A 24,352-nucleotide genomic window follows, 5' to 3' on the forward strand; every position below is an offset into this window, starting at 1 on the left:
AATCTTCCAAAAAAAATCCTAAAAATATCTAAAGTGATTACATATATATCAGTGAAACTTCTAATATTTTCTTTACAAACATTCACAGAAAAATCAACCAAAATCCAGCGAAATTCGCTGGATTTTGGTTGATTTTTTTGTGAATGTTCTTAAGAAACATTTTTAACATTTCTTTTTTTCCACCAAAAAATGTTCAAAGATTTCCCAAAAATGTTGAAAATGTGGACATCAGAAGTTTCACTGTGAAAATATACATTTTTTTTTCCACATTTTCAAACTTTAAAACAGGTCAGTTTTGACCCGCAGGACGACACGAGGGTTAACTGAAAATGAAATAATGCAATTTGAAAATGTAAATTAACAGAATTACACCTGTGAATCGCAGCCTGTGCAACTTGTCTATTAAAATATAAAGTCATACAACCTTTAAAACACAGATATTTCCTTACATTGGACTGTAATATGTAAAGTCAGTGAATAAATAATGATAATTAAACGGCATCTTTGTCCAGATTGCTAAAAAACTGGACCTAAAATTCTCACATTTTTATCTTTTTTTTCCATCATTCGTGCACTAATGTGGTATTCGGTTGCTGTCCAGGTACTGGGCGTCTCTGAGGAACCTCGTCGTCTCTCTCATGAACTCCATGAAGTCCATCATCTCGCTGATCTTCCTCCTCTTCCTCTTCATCGTTGTGTTCGCGCTGCTCGGCATGCAGCTCTTCGGCGGCAGGTAGGCTCCAGTGATCTGTGCATCGTGAGTCCATAAAGAAATAGAGCCGAGAGACAAATCTAATAGAAACTCCACCATACTGAGTTGTTCTCCGCTGTGGCTCCAGTAAATACACACTGACAAACATAAACACGACGCTAAAGCAGACTTCTCATTTCAACAGATTGCTGTTTATTGAATAGCCACCCTTTAGAGGGGAATAGATGGTCCACGGTGGCTTTTATTACACCCAGACACTGTGTGAGCTCAGTGGAGATTTAAGACTCTCACACAGCCGTCGTTGCTGCCTGAAGTCAGAGCCGTTTCCCACAAGCTGCTGCTTCAATAAAGCCCAGCTGAGAGGCATCAGCTTTGGTCAGCAGGCGTAAACTGGACATTATGAATGACATAATCCAAAGAAACTCGCTCTCCAACTTGTGTCGCCTCTCCTCCACAGGTTCATCTTTGAAGACTACACCCCGACCAACTTCGACACCTTCCCTGCAGCCATCATGACTGTCTTTCAGGTCTGACAACAAACCTCATCTGTGCAGCTCACACTGGAAAAATGCCCCTCTCAAAACAAGAAAAAAAACTTCTTTCAAAGAACTTTACCTTGAACTAAGTGAAACAATCTGCCAATAGAACAAGTGAAAAATGGCTTGGTAAGATTTCTTGAAATAAGACATGATATTTAGAATCTTGAGATCTTAAAATTAGCTGAGTAAACTTATTTTAAGCTCTATTTTACCAGGATTGTCAAGCTTAGGAGTCTTAAAATAAGCCAGACATGTTAAAAAATAGCAGTTTTTCACTCAAAAATAGATTTTTGCTTTCATGTAACCTCCTAATCTGAGATGTATTAAACTTATTTTGAGTTGTATTATAGCGGAACTTCTCTAGATTTAAGACCATCTTATACTTGAAATAAGATTCCAAAGATTAACTGAAGCATTTTGAGATATAATGTCTTCTCCCAGTTAGCTAGAAATCCTAATATTTAGTCGTGTTTTGACAGCATTTAGAGGTGTTGTGTTTTAGAGGAAGCCAAGCAGGTGATTTTAACTGAAAAGTAGACATTTACTTTTTAAACATTCATGCTGAGTACAAAATTTAAGATGTATTTGACTTATTTTAGGTTGTATAACAGTGACATGACTCCAGATTTCAGACCAGTTTGTCCTTGAAGCAGCATTTTCAGATATCCGTCTGTATACAGTTGGTTGAAAATACATTAGTTGTAAATATGACCATGATTCTTACTCCCTCATTTATAAATAACTCTACACCATGTTAACAAGTCTAGTATTGAAATCAACTATTTATTTTTGAATTTACATGCAACGTATTAGCAAACTGGACAATATGAACTGGTGATTTTCCAATAAAACGCATTTACTTGAATCTAGTGAAGTTTATTTCTTAAATCAAGATTGTGTAGCTTCTACTAATAACACCTCAGCTTGAAAAATGTATGAAAAGTAAAATGAACCTTGTTTCTTGTAAAATACAGCTCAAAATAAGATCATTTCAAGATTGTTTGACTGAACAAGATATTTAAGATGCATTGTCTTAAAACAAGTCCCTCCATCTGCTGAAATGTCTCTTGTTAAGTGAATTTATCTTAAATCAAGTGGGATGAGACTTTCTGACTAAAAATAAGACAAATGGACTTGGTAGGATTTAGAGTTTTTGCAGTGCAGGATGCTTTTCTAGATGGCGTTCTGTGTGATTTCATGCTGTTGCTGGTTTGTTTTCGCAGATTCTGACCGGAGAAGACTGGAATGAGGTGATGTACAACGGAATTCGCTCTCAAGGAGGAGTGAAGTCCGGCATGTGGTCGTCCATCTACTTCATAGTTCTCACTCTGTTTGGAAACTGTATCCTTCGTTACTCTTCAGTCAAGGAAACGTAGGAGGTTTTAATTCCAAGTATTAATTTCTTTATTTTCACTATGCAGCTTTTACACCTGTGTACTTGAAGCAATTTCTGGATGATTTTTTTCCTCACAGTTTTCATCACTTTGGGCTCATTTTTCACTTTTTTGTTCATGTGAGAGTCAGTTCCTCTGTTTCTATGCAGTGAGTGTTACCTCAGACAGTTTATTTTTCTGTTATCTGTTTGCTTAATTAAGCTGCTGTCAGGTCACAGGGTCATGGATGTGTTCTTCCTGTTTAATCATTCGATTGAATTAAAACAGAGAAACAAAATCATGCGAAAGAAAGCAGCACACAAGCGAAGTCCTGCAAACTTTACTTTATTTCTAAGTGACCCCACACTTTTGAACAATAGTGTAGATGAAATTGAATTGAATTGAATCCTAACTAGTGATCAGTTTGTAAGTTTTTTTTTTTTTCCCATTTTCCTTCACATATAAGGCTAACTGATCCATTCTAACTAGGATGGTTAATACTGCATTGACCCTCCTGTTGTCCTCATTTATGGGCAACAAAAAATATTGTTTCTTTGTCTGAAAAAAAAATCCAAAAATTCAGCAAAGAAATTCCACAAACTTCTGAAAATTTGCAAAACCTTCAGGAAGAAACTTCCAATAATTCCTTTAAAATTTCCCTTAAAAGTTTTTTTTTTTTAATCCCCCAAATTTGGCAAGAAAATTCTTGTAAATATTTTCAAAAAATGAGTAAAAATCTTCCGAAAAAATCCTAAAAATATCTAAAGTGATTCCATAGATATCAGTAAAACTTCTAATATTTTCTTTAAGAACATTCACATAAAAATCAACCAAAATCCAGCAAAATTTGCTGGATTTTGGTTGATTTTTTTTTTGGTGAATGTTCTTAAGAAACATTTTTAACATTTCTTTTTTTTTCCACCAAAAAATGTTCAAAGATTTCCCAAAAATGTTGAAAATGTGGACATCAAAAGTTTCACTGTGAAAATATTTTTTTTTCCACATTTTCAAACTTTAAAACGGGTCAGTTTTGACCCGCAGGACGACACGAGGGTTAAAGCATTTTTTAAACATTAGGAAAATGGAAGAAACAGTGACACAATAATGACACATTTAGCAGAGCAACAGGCTGAACACCTGCTGAATAGAAACCCAACATTTAGTCATCTTTCAGCCTGATGTGTGAGTCCTGAACACAGCTGTGACCAGACACTCTGCTGAACGTCTTCTTGGCCATCGCTGTGGATAATCTGGCCAACGCACAAGAACTTACCAAGGTAATGAAACAGGAATAAGAGAAGCTAAAAACTCAGCCTTTCGTGCTTTGACTGCTGTAACAGTTGCCTTGTCCTGTTCTGCCCTGCCCTCCTTTCACTGCTTTGATGCGGTTTAATAATTTAAACTGGCAGATGTTGCACATGTTCGCCACATTTTGCTCTTTCCCTCCTTTGATCAGGATGAAGAGGAAGCCGAGGCGGCGTTCAACCAGAAACACGCTCTGCAGAAGGCGAAGGAGGTCGGCCCGTTGTCCTCCTTCATGTCTTCAGAGTAAGTGCTGTAGGCAGCCTCTTCCGGCCTCTCCTCCTCCTCCTCCTCCCTCTGCCTCCCCCCTTTCCTTCCACCAGGGAGTTTACAGTACACAGGACCAGCCCACATTACAAACACTGAGCCGGAGTTTCTGCAGCCTCCAGCCACCGGTCTATCATCTGGTGCAGTGGGTCTGGATTAGTGATGGAGCAGAAGCATGCAGAGCAGATCTAAAGGGGGTCTGAGGGTCTTTAGAGTGCAGCTCGGTCTAAGTGCCACCTTGTAGAGCGTAAATATCACTTGAAAGAACCAGTATTTTCTGCTGTCCCGCTACAGACTTACTGCTACGCCTTCTGAAAGCTCCACTATCCAGCCTCCGCCTGCTCCCGGCTCTATAATTTGCTCCAAATTGAAGTCTACGTCTCCATGGTTACCCGGTTCCACTCCGGGCTGGGAGGTGCTTATGTCGTCGTCATGGAGACAGGGTTACTCAGTGTCCAAGTTAAGACAGGGTGTCCATTACAGTAATATACTCCAGCGCAGCGGATGGCGTCACCGGGAGGGATCCAGTGTTGTTGCTGCTGGGAAATTTGATTCATAAAGTAACATGACATTGTTTTTGTTTTGTTTTTTTAATACCCAGGTCTCCAGCTGGCAGATTAGATGATTTGTTTTCTCAGGAGTTGATTGCACATTGCCTTGTCACAGGTGGTGGAAGTGCATGTGCATGAACAGGAGTGGAAACCTCCGGCTCTGTCTGCACGCTGAGTCTGGACAAACAGTCTGTTGCATGGAGGCATGGAGACGATTTTACACTCTGTTAGCACGAGATTTCCTTTTTTTTCTCTGTCTTCCTTCATTCAGGCTCTTTTTCTGAAACTTATAACTTAGACTCAAACAGGAAGAAATCTAGAAATGCAGTGAATATTAGCTTCAGTTGATCTGTGATGCCTCTTTCTTTGCTTACCAAGTTCCACCTGCTGCAGCTCGAGCAGATCAGCTAAAACTCTGTAAAGCTATTCTTCAGGCAGGTCAAGATACCAGAAATTTCATAGTTGGCATCAATACTACTGAAATTCTGTGATTCTCAATGCCCGTTTCTATACTACAACAAAGAATAATCAAATTAAATGAATGCATTTCAGCATCTTATTGTGTCAAAAAATTTAAAACAATCAACTTTTTTTTATGGTAATATGGTTTTATGCTGCCGCTACTTGATATATAAATGTCACATGCAACCAATGAATAACCTATAGGAGTAATAAATATATGAAAAATAAAATAATTGTCGAATGTAGAAAGTGGAAAGTATTTAACACAGACAATGCTTCACTGATTTATCACTAAATTCCTATAATGTTGTAAGACTAATCATGAACAGTAGAAAAATATCAGTCAAAACCAATGCAGCAGAATGAAATTCATATATTTTTATTTCTGCTTATTCATCTTTTTTGTCAAAACCAGACACTTCTATTACCCACAATGCAACTCAACAGGCCGTTCTTATCACTGACATCCCACATAAACTTAATTTAAGTTTGTTATGTAGCAATAGAACAGAATAGAATAGAACAGAATAGAATAGAATAGAATAGAATAGAATAGAATAGAATAGAACAGAACAGAACAGAACAGAACAGAACAGAACAGAACAGAACAGAACAGAACAGAACAGAACAGAACAGAACAGAACAGAATAGAATAGAATAGAATAGAATAGGGTTATTGCCATCATACATGGGGGCATGATGAAAATATAAATAGCTGCCACTGGATGGTGCATTGATAACGAGCTAAATGAAATAACGACAATAAATAATAAAATCAAATGTACATATAAAATAAAACAACATATGAAAAAGAGGCAAGATATACACAATACAGTGTGTGAGGTAAATTAAATCAAATCAAATAAAAACCAATAGAATAGAATAAATATGGGCAGTAGATTGCATGTAAGCAGCATTAGAACCATCAAATGCACTGTAGCAGTTATTTTCTGTAAAATGACAGTAAAATACTGGCAGTGGTAGTTGCTGTGTAACTGATTCAAGCACTCTGCAGTAAAATATATGGTTTATTGTTCATTACTGTAAGTAGACTTTTCTATAATATACTTTATTTATACTGTGTTGCAACTGTAACGTACAAAAATCACAACTGTAGTCCTGTAAATTCCAACAGTTTGTCCTTTTATGATATATTAATGTGACTGTAAAGTGTAGACATTTACCATAAATAATCTTTAGGATGCAAAAAATTAAGATCTACCAACTCTGCTTAAGATTTAAAAATGCATATACAACTAAAACAACAAAAAGGATAAAGGATAAGTTACATTTTTATGGATTGGCAACTTTTATTTAAAGGCAACAATGTATGAGAAATCATAGTGTATTAATGAAAATAATTCAACGCAATATATATAAAAAAACATTAAAGAGCCTCTATCTTAGTGCATTGGTGTTATCATTAATAGCTGCCTAAATTAAGTAGTTGCTCTAAACAAAAAGCATCAGTTTTTACAGGAGCCTACTGGAAACAGTCTTTCTTTTTTTTTGTCTCCAAAATAGCATGACAATTTACAGTATCTACCTCTGTTTTGATGCATTTTTGCAGTAATTTTGAGTGGAATCCACTTTTCTTTCACTGTGCCACCTCAGATTTATTTCATTTTCAAACTTGTACGCTACAAAATACTCGAGATGCAGTGAGTATTAGTTTCGGTTGAGCAGCTGCGGATCAGACTCACTTCAGAGAGAAGATCGAGGTCACCTGGGTTCACATCTTCATTCAGAGGGGAAGCTCTGGTTTCTTCTCTGACGTTCTCTCTGAAACCTCGGCAGCAGCTGACCTCCGATAAACCTGCATGACACAAGACGCTGCATGTTGGATTTTGATTTCACTTTGAGAGCGCATGCATCTGGTCAGCATGATGACAGGAAGAAAAACAAACTATTCACACACAGAACGCTTCTCGCTTAAAGCACAAGAAGCGACACCAGGGCTGGACTATTTGGCAAGTGTCTCCAGTGTGCGTACAGTTTTTCATTCCTTGTCAAGTCTTTAAACCCTCTCCCAAACACTCCTTAGTATTCCAAACGTTCTGAGCTCATATTTTTGAAGCTCAGCGCTTGAATTTTCTCTTTTACACGCTAGCATGTCCCCCAAAGAATGCTAATATGTGAGGTGGCAGCTGCATCCCGATGTGGTGGTTTTGTTTAAAGGGTATCTGAATATGCACTCCTTACCTGTGTTTGCTGATGGAGCTCATCTCTGTGTTCTCTACCCAACTGTCTGACATCACGGTCTACTGAATATGTCTTCTTATCAATGTTGCGCGTGCCGTTGATGTTTTTGAATGTTGTTCTACTGTTCTAATACTGACACCATCTTGTTTGTCAATGTGCCGCTTGGCTCCGATGGAGACACACATCAAAACATTTCAATTTTACCCTTTCATCCACTGCGAGTGTTAAAATATTGGACGTGCGCAAAGGAAATCGCTCTATTATGCTGTGAAATGAATATTTTATCCGTGCGTAGTCCTCTTGAAAGAGCAGTTTGAGCCTTAAGCGTTGAATAACAAGCTGAGAGCAGCTGGTAAATGGCATTAACGGAGTGTGTAGTTGTGTTTTGGTGTGTGTCTCCTGGTCTGTTTTGTCTCTGCTCACAAAAGCACTAATGTCTTGTTTTCAACCAATCGCTCATTGATAACACGGACCACACAAGAGTCCACACTCCAGTAAGTAACACTGTCTGTTCAGTTCTCTCTCAAACTCTCACTCACATTTCTGTAAAAACATTCTGTCCATGATCCTGTCCTGTACCTCCTCAACTCTCCAGCCTTGTTTTTTAATCCACGTTTCTTTTTCTAAAAATCTACTCCACTGATTTCATTGTGCATCTTTTTGTTAGTGAAGCCACAGAAGAATTCCTGGCTTGGTTCATTTTCCACCTGACATCACCATCGATCCAGTGAACTGCTTCGTGTTGAAATGAAATTGCCTTTTTGTTGTTTGATAAACCACTTGAACGTCAAACCAAAACACTCGTGATATTCACTTTTTGATAACCAATGTAGTCATAAAGCAACCTAGAAAGTATAGATTGGAAAATTTGAAATACAAGTTCTCCCGTTGCACTAAAAATCTGAGCTAATTGCACTAAAGTTGATTAATTAGTTCAAAGTCATCTTATGAGCTGTGAAAGTTTAAAACTAGCCGACTTAAATTAACCGAACTTCAGAAAACAAGTTAAATAAACTTAAGACATTAAGTTAAATCGTTTAGTCACACAAACGGTGGCTTTCCTTTTACGTTTTCTTAATTTTAAAGATTTTCTTTTTTATTTCACTTTAAGAACTTAAAGCCTCAACTTGTGAAGTCATTTTTTGTTTTATCCAAGTCTGTTCAAAGACAATCTAGAGCTGTATAAATAATTAAAAGTCTAGTGACTGAATTCAAAACTAACTTTTGTCATGGTTTGAATTTTTTAAATTATTATGGACAAAACGGTCAAACCTAATTTATCAAAGATATGTATCAAGTTTCCACTAAGTCTGTTTTCTCGAACTGCAGAACAACAGTTTCTTGGGAGTTTTAACTCCTAAACAATACCTTCTGGAGGGTTTGCTTATGATAATTTTGTTTCTTAAAAACCTAATTTAAATTCAATTTTAACTTTGCAGTTTACAATGGCTCAAGTTTTTAGATTCTAGAGTGATCTGAAAATAATAACGTTCTATAACAGTTACTGAAAAAAGACCAAACCTTGCATATTCAATTCAGTTTTATTTTTATAGTGTAGATTCACAACATGTCAATGTTTAGCATAGCAAGGTACAGACCTTACTATATACCAAATATATCAGCCAGACTAGAAAAGATAAGTTGATTCAACTAAATTTTTTTCTACAATTTTACAGTGTCTTTTTTTTTAAGTCCATCAAAGCACATTTGAACACTTTGGTTTGAATCAGATCAACTTTTTGGAGAATATGAAATTATTTGAGTCCTGTATCAACACAAACTAAAAAGTACAGCTAAAATGAAAACGTTTCTATCGTTATGCTAAATCTACTGAATGTCAAATGTTGCACTGTAAATATGAAGTTTTTTTTCTTTATATCCTTACATTTTATCTGTTCTTGCTGTTCCCAGGGGAAGCCGGCGGAGGCGACCCTACCTGTACAGGAAAAGAGCGATTCACCGCAGCCGGCCAACCTACTCCTGCTCCCTGGAGGAGGCCCAGGGCAGCATCAGGGAGGGCCGGCCTCCCCCGCCACTCAACCCCTCTACCTCTTTCATGTCCAGGAGGGAGAGGAGAAAGAGGATGACCATGTCGGTGTGGGAGCAGAGGACCAGCCAGCTTCGGAGACACCGACAGATGTCCAGCCGAGAGATCCTCTTCAGCAGCCCCAGCGACGAGAAAGACGGACCTCCTGCCTCGGCTCATCCCCAGCATGGACGCCCGCTGTCCTTGCACCGAAAGGCCATGCAGCACACGCCGTCAGGGAGTTTAAAACGCCTGACAGACCCCCTGACCTCCCCAGCCAAGAACCAGGCTTCAGGCTCTACCATGTCGGTGGATTTGCCCCTGGATGCTGCTCTATCTGGAGACGTACCCGAACCCCCGGTATCGGTGCTGGTGCCGGAGTCGGTGGATCCTACAAATGTACCTCTTCCTGATTCAGTGTCCATGACCATCCCAGAGCCTCCTGAAGCAGAGCCCGTCACCGAGGGTGGAAAACTGGGCATCAATCAAAGCCACAAACCCACCAGCGAGCGACGAAGCCCCAGGCTGAAAGGCGAACGTCAGCACAGGGTGGTAAAGAAGTTTAGACCTCCGGATAATTTGGACACATTGACTCCTGAAATGGGAGGTCATGGTGGGATCAGGGGCAGGAGGGCTCTGCATCACTGTGACCATCAGAGTGGGACCAGAAGTCAAGGATCTTCCCCGGGGAACGGCAGCAACTCGGCGAGTTGTTCGGGGGTCAGCGAGAAGAAGGGAAACCATGGAACAGCACAGGAAAAGGATGGAGAGCCAGAAAACACAGAAGGAGAAGAGTCTAAACATGAGGAGAGCAGGTAAGACTGACAAAGAACTGTTCAAACCTTCATCTGCAGCAAATGATGTGCTCCAGTGTTGAATTTGTTTGGTGGATAAAAGTCAATGGAGACGAGAATCATTTAGAGAAAATAGAGAATGAGATGCAACATATGTCCGAGGCAGGATCCATCCCAGGATTTTACATTTAGTATGTTTCATGGCAGGTTTTGTTGAGTGGCCTGACCACACACCTTTTGGAAATAGAGATTCCTTGATAGAATCTCAGAGATGGAGATTGAGGCCAGTCAAGACATTTTTTTAACTGATATTGGCACAAACTTAAGCCTGATCCTTTGTTTACATCTGCTGTCATATTGATGTTATTAAGGGTGAGAATAACCTGTGGTAGGATGCTAGGGATGCGACTTGTGAATGTTTTTCGTTATAAATAATTGATGAATTATTGACACAAACTGAGCACAGTGGGCATTTGTTCCTTGCTGATGTTCCTGTTTTAGTCAGCAGACACATGATTTGGGTCACAAAGTTGTCTCTGTTTATTTTACCACTGAGATATAGTCTATCCCATCTTCTCTTAAACGCATACGCTCGTGTCGGAGGTCATTAAGCATGACAGGAGTCTTCGTCATGGTGCCCATTGCTAGCTAAACCCCTATAATGCTCTCTGCTTGCCAACTAGGGCTGGCCTGAATAGCAGTTTGCGGGCTCCAGATATTTGCCCCGATTAATGACGAATATCCAAATATTCGGTTCAGCTCGTAACATCCGACAGGGGGGAGAAACGGAGGAACGAGAGCCAAATATTCGGTTCGGTTCGCAACGTCCAGTGGGGGGATCCGAATATTCGGATCTCAAAATAAATATTCGGATAACACCGTCACGACCGAATATTCAGATATTTGGGTCCAGCCCTATTGCCAACATGAACAGCCCATAGTCCAAGTCACTGCCTCCTTGCGTCTACAATCCATCTAGTGGAACAACCAGGTACTACAGCTGATCTACAACACATTTTCTAACACGCATGTAGTGAATACAGGTTGTCCCACTTTTGGAGCTTGTGGAGCCACAGTACACGCTACCCTCCAACAGGTCATAGCAGACAGTATCCTACTGGAACTTTAAGGTTCATGACCATCTATGTAATATTAAGAAACAGCTTGGATGCAGGAATGTATTTCAGAGCTGTTTTCAAGCTACTGTATACACTACTAAAGTTCAAAGAAAAAAATTTTTTTCAATGAAAATAACATTAAATGAATCAGAAATACAGAACATTTCTAGCAACCATCACTCCTGTGTTCTAATGCTACATTGTGTTAGCTAATGGTGCTGAAAGGCTAATCGGTGATTAGAAAACCCTTGTGCAGTTATGTTAGCACATGGATAAAAGTGGGAGTTTTCATGGAAAACATGAAATTGTCTGTGTGACCCCAAACTTGTCAACGGTAGTGTATATTAGATTGATTTTAATAGCTTTAATATACATGAAGTATGTGTTATTTAGGAAAATTGTATTAGATTGGGACTCGGTGTTGGCCGACACCAAATATTCAATGACAGATGGGGGGTTAAAGAACTTAATTAGGACATCCTTGCTTGGAAATGTTATGCAATAATGCACAGGCAACAATGCGTTTTGTTTTTCTGTAGCTTAAAAATAGACTCCTACACACTGCATAACTTGCAAAAAAATCATTTATTTTTGACATTTTGTTGTTAGATCTTAATCAGGTAAACGCTTTGGTGCTAATAGATCTTTTATAGGAAGTTGCAGCAACTCGGCAACTAGTAGACATGCTACACATACTATAGGAAAGCATGAATTATAAAATATTATTCCACAGAGTGACAGCTTTAACACAGAGAGTAAGAATCATAAATATATCCCAAAAATGATTTGCATTGTGAAGGTAACATGTGAGGATATGAATGCATAAAACCCCCAATGGCTAAAACTGAATTCCTCACAGGTAACATACTGTATGTAGATGAACCTGCAATGAAGAAACTCCACAAAATACACAAAGTAAGCTGATGACAAACAGAGCCAAAAGGAAAGGTAGACATCAATACTAAATCACCTCAGTAATATATTTACTCAAGACAGTACATCTCCCCAGCATCTAAGCCTGCAGAATCCATGCAGCATTGATTTATTTGTTTATAAATGAACACAAACAACAGATCCTATTCATAAATGGACCTGATCATGTGTGTGCATATTCATATGTATCCCAGACTACCTGGAACAAGAAAACAATGGATTTATGTTTGATAGAAAAAGGAGACATGCAGATACCAATAGAGTTGTTTTCTGCTGTGAAAGTAAACAAAGAGCGGTCATACAAGCTTTCATTTTTAACTTTCTGCATGACATAGATCCAGCTGTGCTGTGAATAACTGAATTATTCACCAGGCATAAATAATTTGTTTCAGATCATAGAAATTCTGATGTTCTCTGTTGCAAGAAACACTTTCTTTTGCACCATTTTACCTGCATATTAAAGACAAGTGTCCTTTTACTCAAAGATTTCCAATACTGAACAGGTTTTTGCCTCTAATAATATCTGCAAAACAGGTGGATGGAAAAAACAGGGTTTAACTCTCATTGACTTTGATCATTTCATCCTATAGCAGACATTTTGCAAGGAATCTGAGCAGGACTAACAGTTTTTCCTTTACTATTGTGCCATCACACTTCCCATCACGGCTTTACTTTGCAGCCCAATAACTAAACTTGTCTGTAATTCCTGCATCTCCACACATTTTTTTGCGGAGGCTCTTAAGTTAACCGGCATCAAACCCCACTGTGAGCACATCAGCCCTGCAGTAAAGGGTTTCTCTGCGCCTACAGACAGGGAGACCAGAGTGAAGAACTGGACAGTAACCCAACAGAAAACCAGACTCAAACTGGTGACCAGTGTCCTCAGAAGCAGGAGGAGCCTCCTCAGCAATCAGAACCGAGTGCGCCTGATGTCTCAGAGGACAACAAGGAGGAGAAGGAGGCCGAGCAGGACCAGGATGAACCTCAGCTCAGCTCCAGTGTGATCATCGAGGTTCCCAATGTGCAGCCATCTCTGGAGCTCTCCACAATCACAGGTACGAATCTAGATCCGTGACGTGTTTTCATAGCTGCTAATATTAGTTTGTGTGTTGTTTTTTCATAACTTGTGATGGGGCATGATCATAATTATTACTTCACTTATTGTAGTCTGAAAAGGCGTCAGTTAGGGCTGGGCGATATGGCCTAAAAAAAATCTCCGATTTTTTCACAAAAAATCCCGATTCACCCGATTTTTCTTTACCCCCTACCTAATCTACTCATGCCGGAGTCCAGTCTACTTTATGCAAATGAGCTGCAGCCCTCTCCAGGTAAACACACCTGATTGCAGCTGGAAATGTGCTGCATGTGGCATGCTGGTCTGGTTGCGGTGCATTTCCAGCTGCGATCAGGTGTGTTTACCTGGAGAGGACCGCAGCTCATTTGTATGAAGTAGACTGACTTCTACTTTATGCAAATTGGATGCGGCGTGCGGAGATTCCACACATCGTGAAACTGTCCTATATATATATATATATATATATATATATATATATATTATTATATCGATTATTTTCATTAAAACAAATGGATATTAAGTACAAAATTGAATTAATCCATAAAATCGATTTATCGCCCAGCCCTAGCGTCAGTTTAATGAGACTTGAGGTTTTAGTTTAAATGGAAAAATCACTCACCAGACTGTCAGTAGTTATGTATTTTAAAAGTGAAATACAAACGGTCATTAAGCTAGAAATTCCAAAAGTACTTCTCCCCAAAAAAACTTTTTCAGATTCTCCTCGAGAACCCTGAGGTGTCCCCGGGCCAGCTGAGATATTTAATCCATCTAGAACAGCGATCTCCAACCTTTTATGCACCACAAACCAGTTTCATGCAAGACAATTTTCTACAGACCAGTCATTGCACATGTAACAAATTATTTTTTCAAAGTGTCCTAAACAAATAAAATTACTTTTTACATTTCACTGGAAACATTGAAACACTGGAAGGACTGAAAACGCTGTAGTGTGCATGCCAGGCCAGTAGTCGGCGATGTAACTTTGTAGAGGCACACCCCACGTGACCGTCGAGGTGGAGGTGGGCTGATTATCTGCCGTATATATTGAATGCGTCTTCGCTGATTGCAGTAATGATGCAACAAATGCACATTTTGTTGACAACACGGTAGTCCACCATTGTTACTGTTGTCGCCCGGTTCATGCATGGCAACTAGAATGAACGTGTAATGCAGAAAGTGGAGCGTGACGTCGGTGTTCTCACTGAAAACTCTGGCTACTCGTTCACATGGCGACGAAGAAAAATCGAGAAAAATTGCAATCTGGAGGCCGTATTCATAAGTTTCTGTTTTAGGTCATTTAAAACACTGTTTCTGTGCAAATGGGAGGCCAAAACGCAGCAAAACCTTTCATCCTGAAACTGTTGTCATGTAAATGGGACTTAAATATGTATTTACGTATTCTTCTGTCTCAGCATGAAGCCTCTCCCTCTTGTCAAGGAAGCTCTCTAGAGTTTTTTTATTACCGTAATTTCCGGACTGTTGAGCACACCTGAGTAAAAGCTGCACCCACTAAATTTAAAGTGAAAAAAAGTTTGGTACACATATCAGCCGCACTTGTCTATAAGCCGCAGGTGTCCACATTGTAACGAGATATTTACACAGAAAGATTTTTTTTTTTACTTTTAATTAAATAAATGCTTTTTTCTGAACAGTGTCTGTAACACGGCAGGAAAACGTATTGAGTCAGTTCATGCTGCCGTCTCCAACGTCTAACCATCAATTCATTGATGCCAAGTTTACGTGCAGCAGCTCTATTTCCTTCTTCGACAGCCAGATCGATTGCCTTTAACTTAAAAGCTGCATCATATGCATTTCTTTGTGTGTTTTCCATGATGAGGGTTTGTGCATGAAGTGCAAAATGACTGATCTGAAGAATTTAGTGTGAGTGCATTTGATTTAATTCAAACAGTTTCATTGGTTCACTGTGACCTGTTCGGTAATTTTATTGATCTGATGTGACGAGGCTAAACCTATTGATGGCATGAAGCTCGCCTAAGCTGTGGGGTTCAAAGCGTGAGAAAAAAGTAGCGGCTTATAGTCCAGAAAGTACGGTAATTTTGACAGGCGTTAGATTGACCGTTGCCTCTAGCTTCTGCATTTTATTCAGAAAAATCTACAACAGGGGTGTCAAACATGCGGCCCGCAGGCCAAGAGCGGCCCTCCAGAGCGTCCAATCTGGTCCGTGGGACGCCTTTGCAAAGTGTAAAAATTACAGAGAAGACATTAACTGCAAATTGTAAATTTGTAAAACTGTAAATTTAAAATAATTTCTAGACCATGACAAGTTGTTTTCATCATCAAGTAAAATACTAGATTGTTCACTGTTCTTTTGTCATTTTGTGTCTTATTTTTGTAATATTTTGTCTTGTTTTTTGTCTGACTTTTGTCGTTTGTCTCATGCTTTTGTTGTTTTGTTTCTCGTTTTTGTTGTTTTGTGTTTCCTTTTTGTCTTGCTTGTGTTTTTTGTCTTATTTTTGTAATTTTATGTTTTGCTTTATTCAATGTTTTTTCATTGTTTTTGTCGTTTTGTGTTTTTTTTGTCTTGCTTGTGTTTTTAGTCTACTTTGTTGTTGTTTTGTGTCTCATTTTTGTCATTTTTGGTCTCATTTGTGTCATTTGTATAATAAACGACTCTTCTCTGAGCTCCCTTCGGAAGTCGGAGCTCTTCAGTTTATCTCTATGTCCGAGACCAACCACCCCACAGAGGAAACCCATTTCAGCTGCTTCTATCCACAATCTCTTTCTTTCAGTTACTACCTAGAATTCATAAAAATAGGTGAAGGTTGCAATGAAGACCGACTGGTAATTCAACAGCTTCACCCTCTTCACCACAATAGTCCAGTACAACGTCCACATTAGTGCAGAATGCTCCATTTTCCAGTAGTTTGCAAAAGAGATACTTCAACTCCTTCATTTGCAGCAACCCACCTCCATCTCAGAGGCAGCAATCCACCAGTTTCCAGCAGAGAACCATGACCTCAGACTGGGAGGTGTTGATTCTCATCCCAGCTGCTTCACACTCATCTACAAACCGCCTCAGTACGAACTAAAGGTCATGGTCTAATGATGCCAACAGATATGCATCATCTGAAAAAATACAGAAACTCTGAAGTTCCCAAACCTGAATTGTCGGCTAAATGCTCCTTCTGAATATCCTACGGAGCATCAGAGTCATGTTTTAGTTTATATCTGTTACTTTAAAGTGTTGCCTGCAGAAAAACGGTGCAGTATGTGAAAATTCGAAATTCACTGGATTTTGGTTGAATTTTTTGTGAATGTTCTTAAGAAATATTTTTAACATTTCTTTTTTTCCACCAAAAAATGTTCAAAGATTTCCCAAAAATGTTGAAAATTTGGATGTCAGAAGTTTCACTGTGAATTTTTTTTTTTTCCCCACATTTTCAAACTTTAAAACGGGTCAATTTTGACCCGCAGGACGACATGAGGGTTAAGGCAGTTCTGAAGGAAAAAGGGGGTCCAACCTTTTACTAGCAAGGTGTACCTAATAAAGTGTCCATTTGCAACATTTTGCTAAAAGTCTAGCACTAAAACGTCACAAATAAATATTTTCTATGCAAAACTGCTGTCCAGTGAACTCCATATACATACACTACCACTCAAAAGTTTGGGGTCACCTAAACAATTTCCTCAATTTTGACCTGCAGGACAACACGAGGGTTAATATAGCGGCAAAAAAACCCCAAAAAACTATGTGCTGTGTAACGATAGAGTGGAATAATGGCATAATTAACAGAGAATTTTATAATATGAGCTTCTTTGTTGTATGTTTTGGCAACTGGGTCAGATGTGCTGTCATGTTAGTACATCTAAGTGCATTTGAAGCCCACCCATTGAAACTGTCGGCCTTCCACGCTCTTATGAACAGACAGAGAGTGACCTTCAGTGTTGAGCTGGAAAAGGGAAAGTGCAATCCAGTACTCCAAGAAAAATCCAAGTGTTTAGTTTATGTTATTTACCTCATGTATGTACATTTGTGTATTTCACTTCAGTTTAGTTTAAGAGTCTCTACTGCTGAATGTTGCGCATAGAATCTTTAACCCTCGTGTCGTCCTGCGGGTCAAATTGACCCGTTTTAAAGTTTGAAAATGTGGGGAAAAAATATATTTTCACAGGGAAACTTTTGATGTCCACATTTTTGGGAAATCTTAGAAATATTAGAAGTTTTGCTGATATATATGTAATCACTTTAGATATTTTTAGGATTTTTTTGGAAGATTTTTACTCATTTTTTGAAAATATTTGCAAGAATTTTCTTGCCAAATTTGGGGATTTTTTTTTAAATAATACTTTTAAGGGAAACTTTGGAGGAATTATTGGAATTTTCTTCCTGAAGGTTTTGCAAATTTTCAGAAATTTGGGGAATTTTTTTTCTGAATTTTTGGATGTTTTTCAGGGTTAAGACATTTTGAGAAGCTTCATAGTTAAATGATTCAGCCTATCACTGTTCATCCCTGATTAAAATGCCACCGAAAACTGAACCTGCATATTTTAGTGTTTCTGTGGCCTTTACTAGCCCACCAGGAAAGTTGTGAATTCATCTTGTTCCCGATTCTCTGCAGTCAACAGTAAGGACCCTGAAACCTGCAAATCAGAGGAAGCAGAAGAGATGAAGCCCGTCAACACTGTGACCCCAGACAGCATGTTCATCTTCAAACCTGACAACCCGTAAGTTCATACCTCTCACACCTCTGATGGTAAAATCTCATATGACAATATACAATATGAAATGGAAATTTCTGTGCGTTTTTCTGCTCCTGTGGGCATTTTTCACTGCAATATAAAGTCCTGCACACCTATGGAAACAACACAATCATGGCTGAAGGCAGAGAAAACTCAAAAATGTCTTCCCTGCAGAATGAAGCACAAATAGAGAAAAAGCAACAGTTGAACTTATTTGATTATTTATTTTGCAATAATTTAAGAAACTTGGAATCAACACGTGCACCTTTTTTTTTTAAGTGCCCACAAATTATACCTGTACTGGAAACAAAATAGTTTGCACTATATGCTGTGATTTTTCTACTTCTTGAATTTTAATACCTGTCAGCCTGCAGTTTAAGTCTCTGTCACATCAGTCATTGCTTCACAGTTGTGTCAAAAAGCTGCAGAATATTTCATTTTTTTACAGAATCTTGTTAGAGCAAATCCTTTATTTTGATTTTTTAATAGCATGTGGTATAAAGTGCTTTTGAAAACTGGAAATATCACAATTTTATTCTTTAAAATTTGGATAAGAGCACTTCACAGAGGAGCAGTTCAAGGACCATCACAAGTTGAAATTCCATCAACTCTTTCTGCTTTTGTAGTTTCTGGCTCTGATTAATAGTGTAATTTCAGAATTTTTTTTAAAAAAAAGATGCAGTTCCTCTGATTCAGAGGGTTCAAAAGAATGTTTCAAACCCAAAGATTACTTTTAAAAGTTTGTGCAAAGTCTCAGTTGGTTGCCTAATAACTTCACAGTAACAAGAAGACTCCACAGACTGATGAAGAAACAGTCACATAATAGATTCAAGATTTTTTATTTATATTTATAGAGTTTAGGCAGATAGGAATTCTTGTGGATGGCTCTCTTGGAGTTGAATAAAAAATTAAATGAACACCAATCAAAATAGGAAGTACTGGAGAAAACTAAAGGTGTGTTTCTCTGTTCCTGTCGCATCTTTACTTACTTTTTACTATTTTTTGCAGCAATATAAAGTCCACAACCATGGCTAGAAGTAGAGAGAGCTTAAACATGTCTTATGTGCACTGTAACAATGCTATACTATCATAAATTCAGAAAAAGATAAAAACAGTAGTTTAATTTTGTTTATTATTTATTTTACAAAAGATTTTTTAAAAAAACTGGATTTAACTTGTAGAGTATTTTTCCAAATGTTCCCAAATGTTAAAAAAAAATACACACTACACATATTTTACTCCTTATATTTCTAAGTTGTTTCTATACTTGTCCCCTATGTGTGGAACTGAGCTGGGTTGAAATGCAGGCTGTGTAGACACAACCTGCAATTCAGCCCATTTCAGCTGAAAACTCTCTGAATTTTTGTAATTGGGCCATCAGTCACAGCTGAGTCATTACTGGCTTTACATTTGTGCAGAAGACTGCAGAATTTTTTGTTGTTTACAGAATCTTGTTAATACAAACTGTTTATTTTTACCAAATTTTTAAATGGAAAAAAATATTTTGATGAAATATTACGATTTTAAGCTTAGTTTTGGTTCGTTACAAATGGGAAGTACAAAAAATTCCAAAACAAAACACTATATACGAGGAATAAAAGATAAAATATAAAATAAGAATAATAATTAATAGGCACATAATTCAGGGTACAACCACAGCATGTTGTTTTCACACTTTGGTATTTGTAAAGATCACATAACTGACATATAACATGTCATTTTTGTTATCATTCAGCAGAACCAGGTGAGCTGTTTCCAGTATTTATGCTAAACTAATATCCCTGGCGGTGGCTTCTTATAGATGCATATTTACTGTCTACATGTCAAAGTGGTGTTGATTTTCTCATCTAGCTCCCAAATGTCTGACTATTTCTGATGTGTTTCATAAGATGCATGTTGTTTAATCCCTTGGAATCTCTTACATTTCAGTCTGATTAAAGCCTGACAGTCCATCCTTCAGTAGATATATTTAACATCCAAGCTCTGCTGTCCTTCAGGGTGCGTCGAGCCTGTCACTATGTGGTGAACCTCCGCTACTTTGAGATGTCCATCCTGCTGGTCATCGCTGCCAGCAGCATCGCTTTGGCTGCTGAGGACCCTGTGGCCACCTCGTCCGACTGGAATAAGGTTTGTGTTCACACTGATGTAGGAAATAATCATGACTTTATTTACCCTCTGGACCCCGAGCAGTTTCTTTTGTTCCTGTCAATTTTTTTTTGTCGCTGTGGCCTCAATATTCACTGCAATATAAAGTCCTGCAGCTCTGTAGAGACTTGTGCAGACTCTTTTGCTCACTATGATACAGTTATAATGCCATAAATCGAACAAAAAACTAAACAGAAACTGAATTTCTTTGATTATTTGTTTTTTAAAAATTAAAAAAATATGGAATGCACAGCGTGTACAACATTTTTTCAAGTGTCTAGGAAAAGTAGGTGACTCTACATGCTGTGGATATTTTACTACTTACATTTTTCCATTTATATTTTATTTTTTGTTGTTGTTATACTTTGTTTCCATTCTCGTCTTCTACCTGCTCTGGGTAAACACTGCCTGCAGTTCAGCCAAAAAGTCACAGTTTTTTTTTTTTTTTAATGTGACCGTTGGTCGCAGCTGAGTCACTAATGGTTTCATTGTTGTGCTTAATAGTGCAGAATTTTTTAATTTTTTAGAGAATCTGGTTCGTCCAAACAGTTTATTTTTGGCAGATTTTTGAATGAGAAATGATAGAACTGCGTGTCATGCATGATTAGTCCAAAACCTGTTGGAAAGTTAAAAGCCTGACTATTCTTTCTGTTTTTTTTGTTTTTTTTTAAAGGTTTTTTGCTCTGCTAAATGTTGTACTTGTGGCTATTTTTAAAAGATAGCAGCATTTCAAACCTCTCCTGGTGGATTTTGGGGTTCAGAGGGTGTTAAAGATGAATATTTCTGTGGTTTCAAACACTCTGTCATACTACAGCTCTCTGTTAACTCCTGAGATATCATTCCAATCAGTCTTAATCTTTGCCCTGGGTCTCTTCGCTCCCTGCATCTACAGTAAGCAGCCGAAGTACCATTAAGAAAAAAAGCACAAATCATTTCTCATAAAATTCCCTTAAATTGTTTTGCAAAAGGCGGCTAACGTTACTTGATGGGGGGCAATTAAGTCTCTGATGAGGAAGGCAGATGAGACAGTCGGAGCCTGGTGGTTTATGGGAGGAATGAGGCTAATTATCCTGCATTGTATTAAAATCATATTAAGGGACTGTTTCATACTAAATGGCTTCTGAGAGCTTGAGGAGTAAAGCAGCTGTAAGTGTCATGAAATTATTACAACAAGCAAAAGAGTTTCACTTTTAAGAAAAGACCACATTTGTGTTTTTATGTTCAGCAAATGTCTGATTTTGTGATTTTTCTCTGACTGTCTTTCTGGTTTTCCAGGTTCTGCGCTATTTTGATTATGTGTTCACTGGAGTCTTCACATTTGAGATGATTATTAAGGTGAGTAACTCTGTTTAAATGGTGCGATTATTTCATCTAGAAACGAAATGGGGCCAAAATACGTAAATATACCTGTTTTGACCATTTTTATCCCACTGAACTCCAAGCAGTTTCTTTGTTCCTGTCACATTTTTAGTCATTTTTTGCAATTTTTTTTTGTAAACTCCTGCACCTCTTTGGAAAGAGCACAACCATGCCTAGAAGTAGAGAAAGGTTAAGCATGTCTTATGTGCAGTTTAACAATGCTATACTCCATAAATTCTGAAAAAAAATATAAAACAAAAATAGATTTTTTTTAAATTAAACGTGGTGATTTAAAAAAAAATAGAATTCAATTGTAGAACATTTTTCCAAGTGTTCACAGATGTTAAAAATACAGAATTTACATTTTTAAGTTGTTTTTAAGTTGTTTACATACTTCCCCACGTCCCCTATGTTTGGGGCTGAGTTGAACTGCAGGCTGTGTAAACGCAACTTGCAGTACAGTCCGGTTCAGCTGAAAAATCTCTGAATATTTGTAATTGAGCTGTCAGTCACAGGTGAATCATTAATCACTTTATATTTGTGCACAAGAGTGCAGAATTTTTGTATTTTTAAACAATCTTGTCTATACAAACTGTTTATTTTTAGAAGATTTTTGATCATTTTGATGAAATACCGCAATTCTAAGCTTAGTTCTGGCTAGTTACAAATGAGTGGTTCAAGGAAAGTTGAAAATCTGACAATTACTTCAGTTTTTATAATTTCTGGCTTTGATAATTGGGATTATTTTGGCAATTTTGCAATTTTATGAAGACACCATGTCTCTCAAACCAGCTGGTGGGGTTCATAGGGTTAAAAAAAAACACAAAGATTAGCCAAAAATCTTCAAAAACACATCAAAAATGTTGTTTTCACACACAGCTTTTTCCTCTTCTTCTATTTGAATCACTGTCTGGGTTCCAAAGAGTTAAATTAACCCGTAGTTTACAACAGAGGAGCAGATGTAGGAGTGATAACTGCAACACCGTGCAACAGAAATACATTTTTACTGCTTTTTTCTGCACTTTATCGTCTCACCGACACTCAGATTTATTCAGTGACGCCTACTGAGGTTAGCGACCCTGAGTTAGGATCCACCGCTGTTGTCTGAGCCCATATTTATCCGATGCAGCCGGTTCAGGAGCTGAATCCTCTATAACTCACACACTGAGACGGAAATAACTGAGCCTGACTCACTGTGCTGCTCTCAGATGATTGACCAGGGTCTGATCCTCCACGACGGCTCCTACTTCAGAGACCTGTGGAACATCCTGGACTTCATCGTGGTGGTCGGAGCGCTGGTGGCCTTCGCCCTCACGTCAGTCGCATGATTTGTTTTTATTACTCTCATCTGTCCAAACATTACAGTGTCTTTAAATCAACTGTAAGTTATCTTTTGCACTGCGGCGTGTTCATCTCTTTCGTGTTATTTATGGCTCTATGACTGTTGATGTGAGCGTTCCTCTCTCCTGTTTTTATGTGTCTGTGGATGATGATGATGACGATGATGCCTCTGTGGGACCTGCAGCAATGTGATGGGGTAAAAGACAACAAAAATCTGGTTTTATAGAACAAATAACACTTTTAAATGTGCAGATTTCAGGTTTTTTTGAACGTGACACAAGTAGAATATGTGAGATAGTGTGTTGATGAATAGAAGACAGTGATGCAAGGAAAGTAGTGTCTAAAAATGTGCAGCTCAGGTTTGATTTTCACTCAGTTTCTTTCTGTACAGGAACAATAAAGGACGGGACATAAAAACCATTAAATCTCTGAGAGTCCTGCGAGTCCTCAGACCTCTAAAGACCATCAAGAGGCTTCCCAAGCTCAAGGTCAGAGACTTTTTATGTTTTATTTGTAAGATTTCTTTCAATTTCTGTCATCATGAGCAATGAAAAGGATAAAAAAGACAACTAGACAACGCCATTGGCCCAATATGCTCCATGTGTAGCTTCTTTTAAAAGACAAATTTAAAAGAGATTTCATGTCTGAGTGCATATTAGCACAAACCACTCTTACCCTCTTTTGTTTTCTGATCTTGCAGAGCTGCAAGTTTGACAAATTAGAGTCTTTTCTCGTCTCTGTGTCCACACTGACACCCTGTACAGTTAAAAAATTCGTCCTCGTTCTTCTCTCTAATCTCCATTGTGCAAATTTGAGAGCCGAGCAGGAATCAGACGAGGTAATAAACCGTGAAGAGACAAACTGAGAGCAGAGCAAAGACGTGTTGTCAGGGATGATATCTCCAAACCTCATAAGAGAGAACAGGAGAGACCTTTGACTGTCCCTTTATTGGTCTAATTTTTCAGCCTCAACAGCCTGAGGTGTTATTCTGAGAGGTAGAAAAACCTCGAGGAACCTTTCAGGGTTCCTCATCATCACTGCTTGTAGAGGAAGATATAAGTTCAGGATGGTTAATTGCACTAGAAAAAATGCTCCTCTCAAAACAAGAAAAAAAACTTATTTCAAGGAACTTTTACCTTGAAATAAGTGAAAAAATCTGCCAATAGAACAAGTGAAAAATGTCTTGGTAAGATTTCTTGAAATAAGACATGATATTTAGAATATTGAGATCTTAATATTAGCTGGGAAAACTTATTTTAAACTATATTTTACCAGGATTGTCAAGCTTAGGAGTCTTAAAATAAGCCATACATGCTTAAAATATATAGTAGTTTTTTACTCAAAAATAGGTTTTTGCTTTCATGTAACCTACTAATTTGAGATGTAAAACTTATTTTGAGTTTTATTATAGCAGCACTTCTCTAGATTTAAGACCATCTTTAACTTGAAATA

General features: G+C 38.0%; 1 protein-coding gene across 10 annotated transcripts in view; it reads left to right on the top strand.

Annotated features, from left to right (window-relative positions):
• The window catches only part of LOC111568755 (voltage-dependent R-type calcium channel subunit alpha-1E), a 209,969-nt gene that overhangs the window by 154,407 nt on the left and 31,210 nt on the right, over window positions 1-24,352 (top strand). For 7 of the 10 annotated variants that reach the window (XR_008604037.1, XM_055017585.1, XM_055017591.1 and 4 more), the window contains 13 exons: window positions 602-733; window positions 1,170-1,239; window positions 2,475-2,592; window positions 3,834-3,901; window positions 4,081-4,172; window positions 9,320-10,249; window positions 13,090-13,334; window positions 17,935-18,040; window positions 20,053-20,182; window positions 21,476-21,535; window positions 22,768-22,874; window positions 23,085-23,096; window positions 23,292-23,388. Coding sequence is in view for 9 of the 10 variants with exons in the window: in XM_055017585.1 (XP_054873560.1) it covers window positions 602-733; window positions 1,170-1,239; window positions 2,475-2,592; window positions 3,834-3,901; window positions 4,081-4,172; window positions 9,320-10,249; window positions 13,090-13,334; window positions 17,935-18,040; window positions 20,053-20,182; window positions 21,476-21,535; window positions 22,768-22,874; window positions 23,085-23,096; window positions 23,292-23,388 (2,167 nt within the window). In the remaining variant the exon portion in view is untranslated. The remainder of the gene's footprint in view (window positions 1-601; window positions 734-1,169; window positions 1,240-2,474; window positions 2,593-3,833; window positions 3,902-4,080; window positions 4,173-9,319; window positions 10,250-13,089; window positions 13,335-17,934; window positions 18,041-20,052; window positions 20,183-21,475; window positions 21,536-22,767; window positions 22,875-23,084; window positions 23,097-23,291; window positions 23,389-24,352) is intronic. The other 3 variants (XM_055017606.1, XM_055017617.1, XM_055017610.1) reach the window with 1 other exon arrangement.

This window comes from Amphiprion ocellaris, chromosome 2 (genome assembly GCF_022539595.1).
Source record: "Amphiprion ocellaris isolate individual 3 ecotype Okinawa chromosome 2, ASM2253959v1, whole genome shotgun sequence".
NCBI lineage: Eukaryota > Metazoa > Chordata > Actinopteri > Pomacentridae > Amphiprion > Amphiprion ocellaris.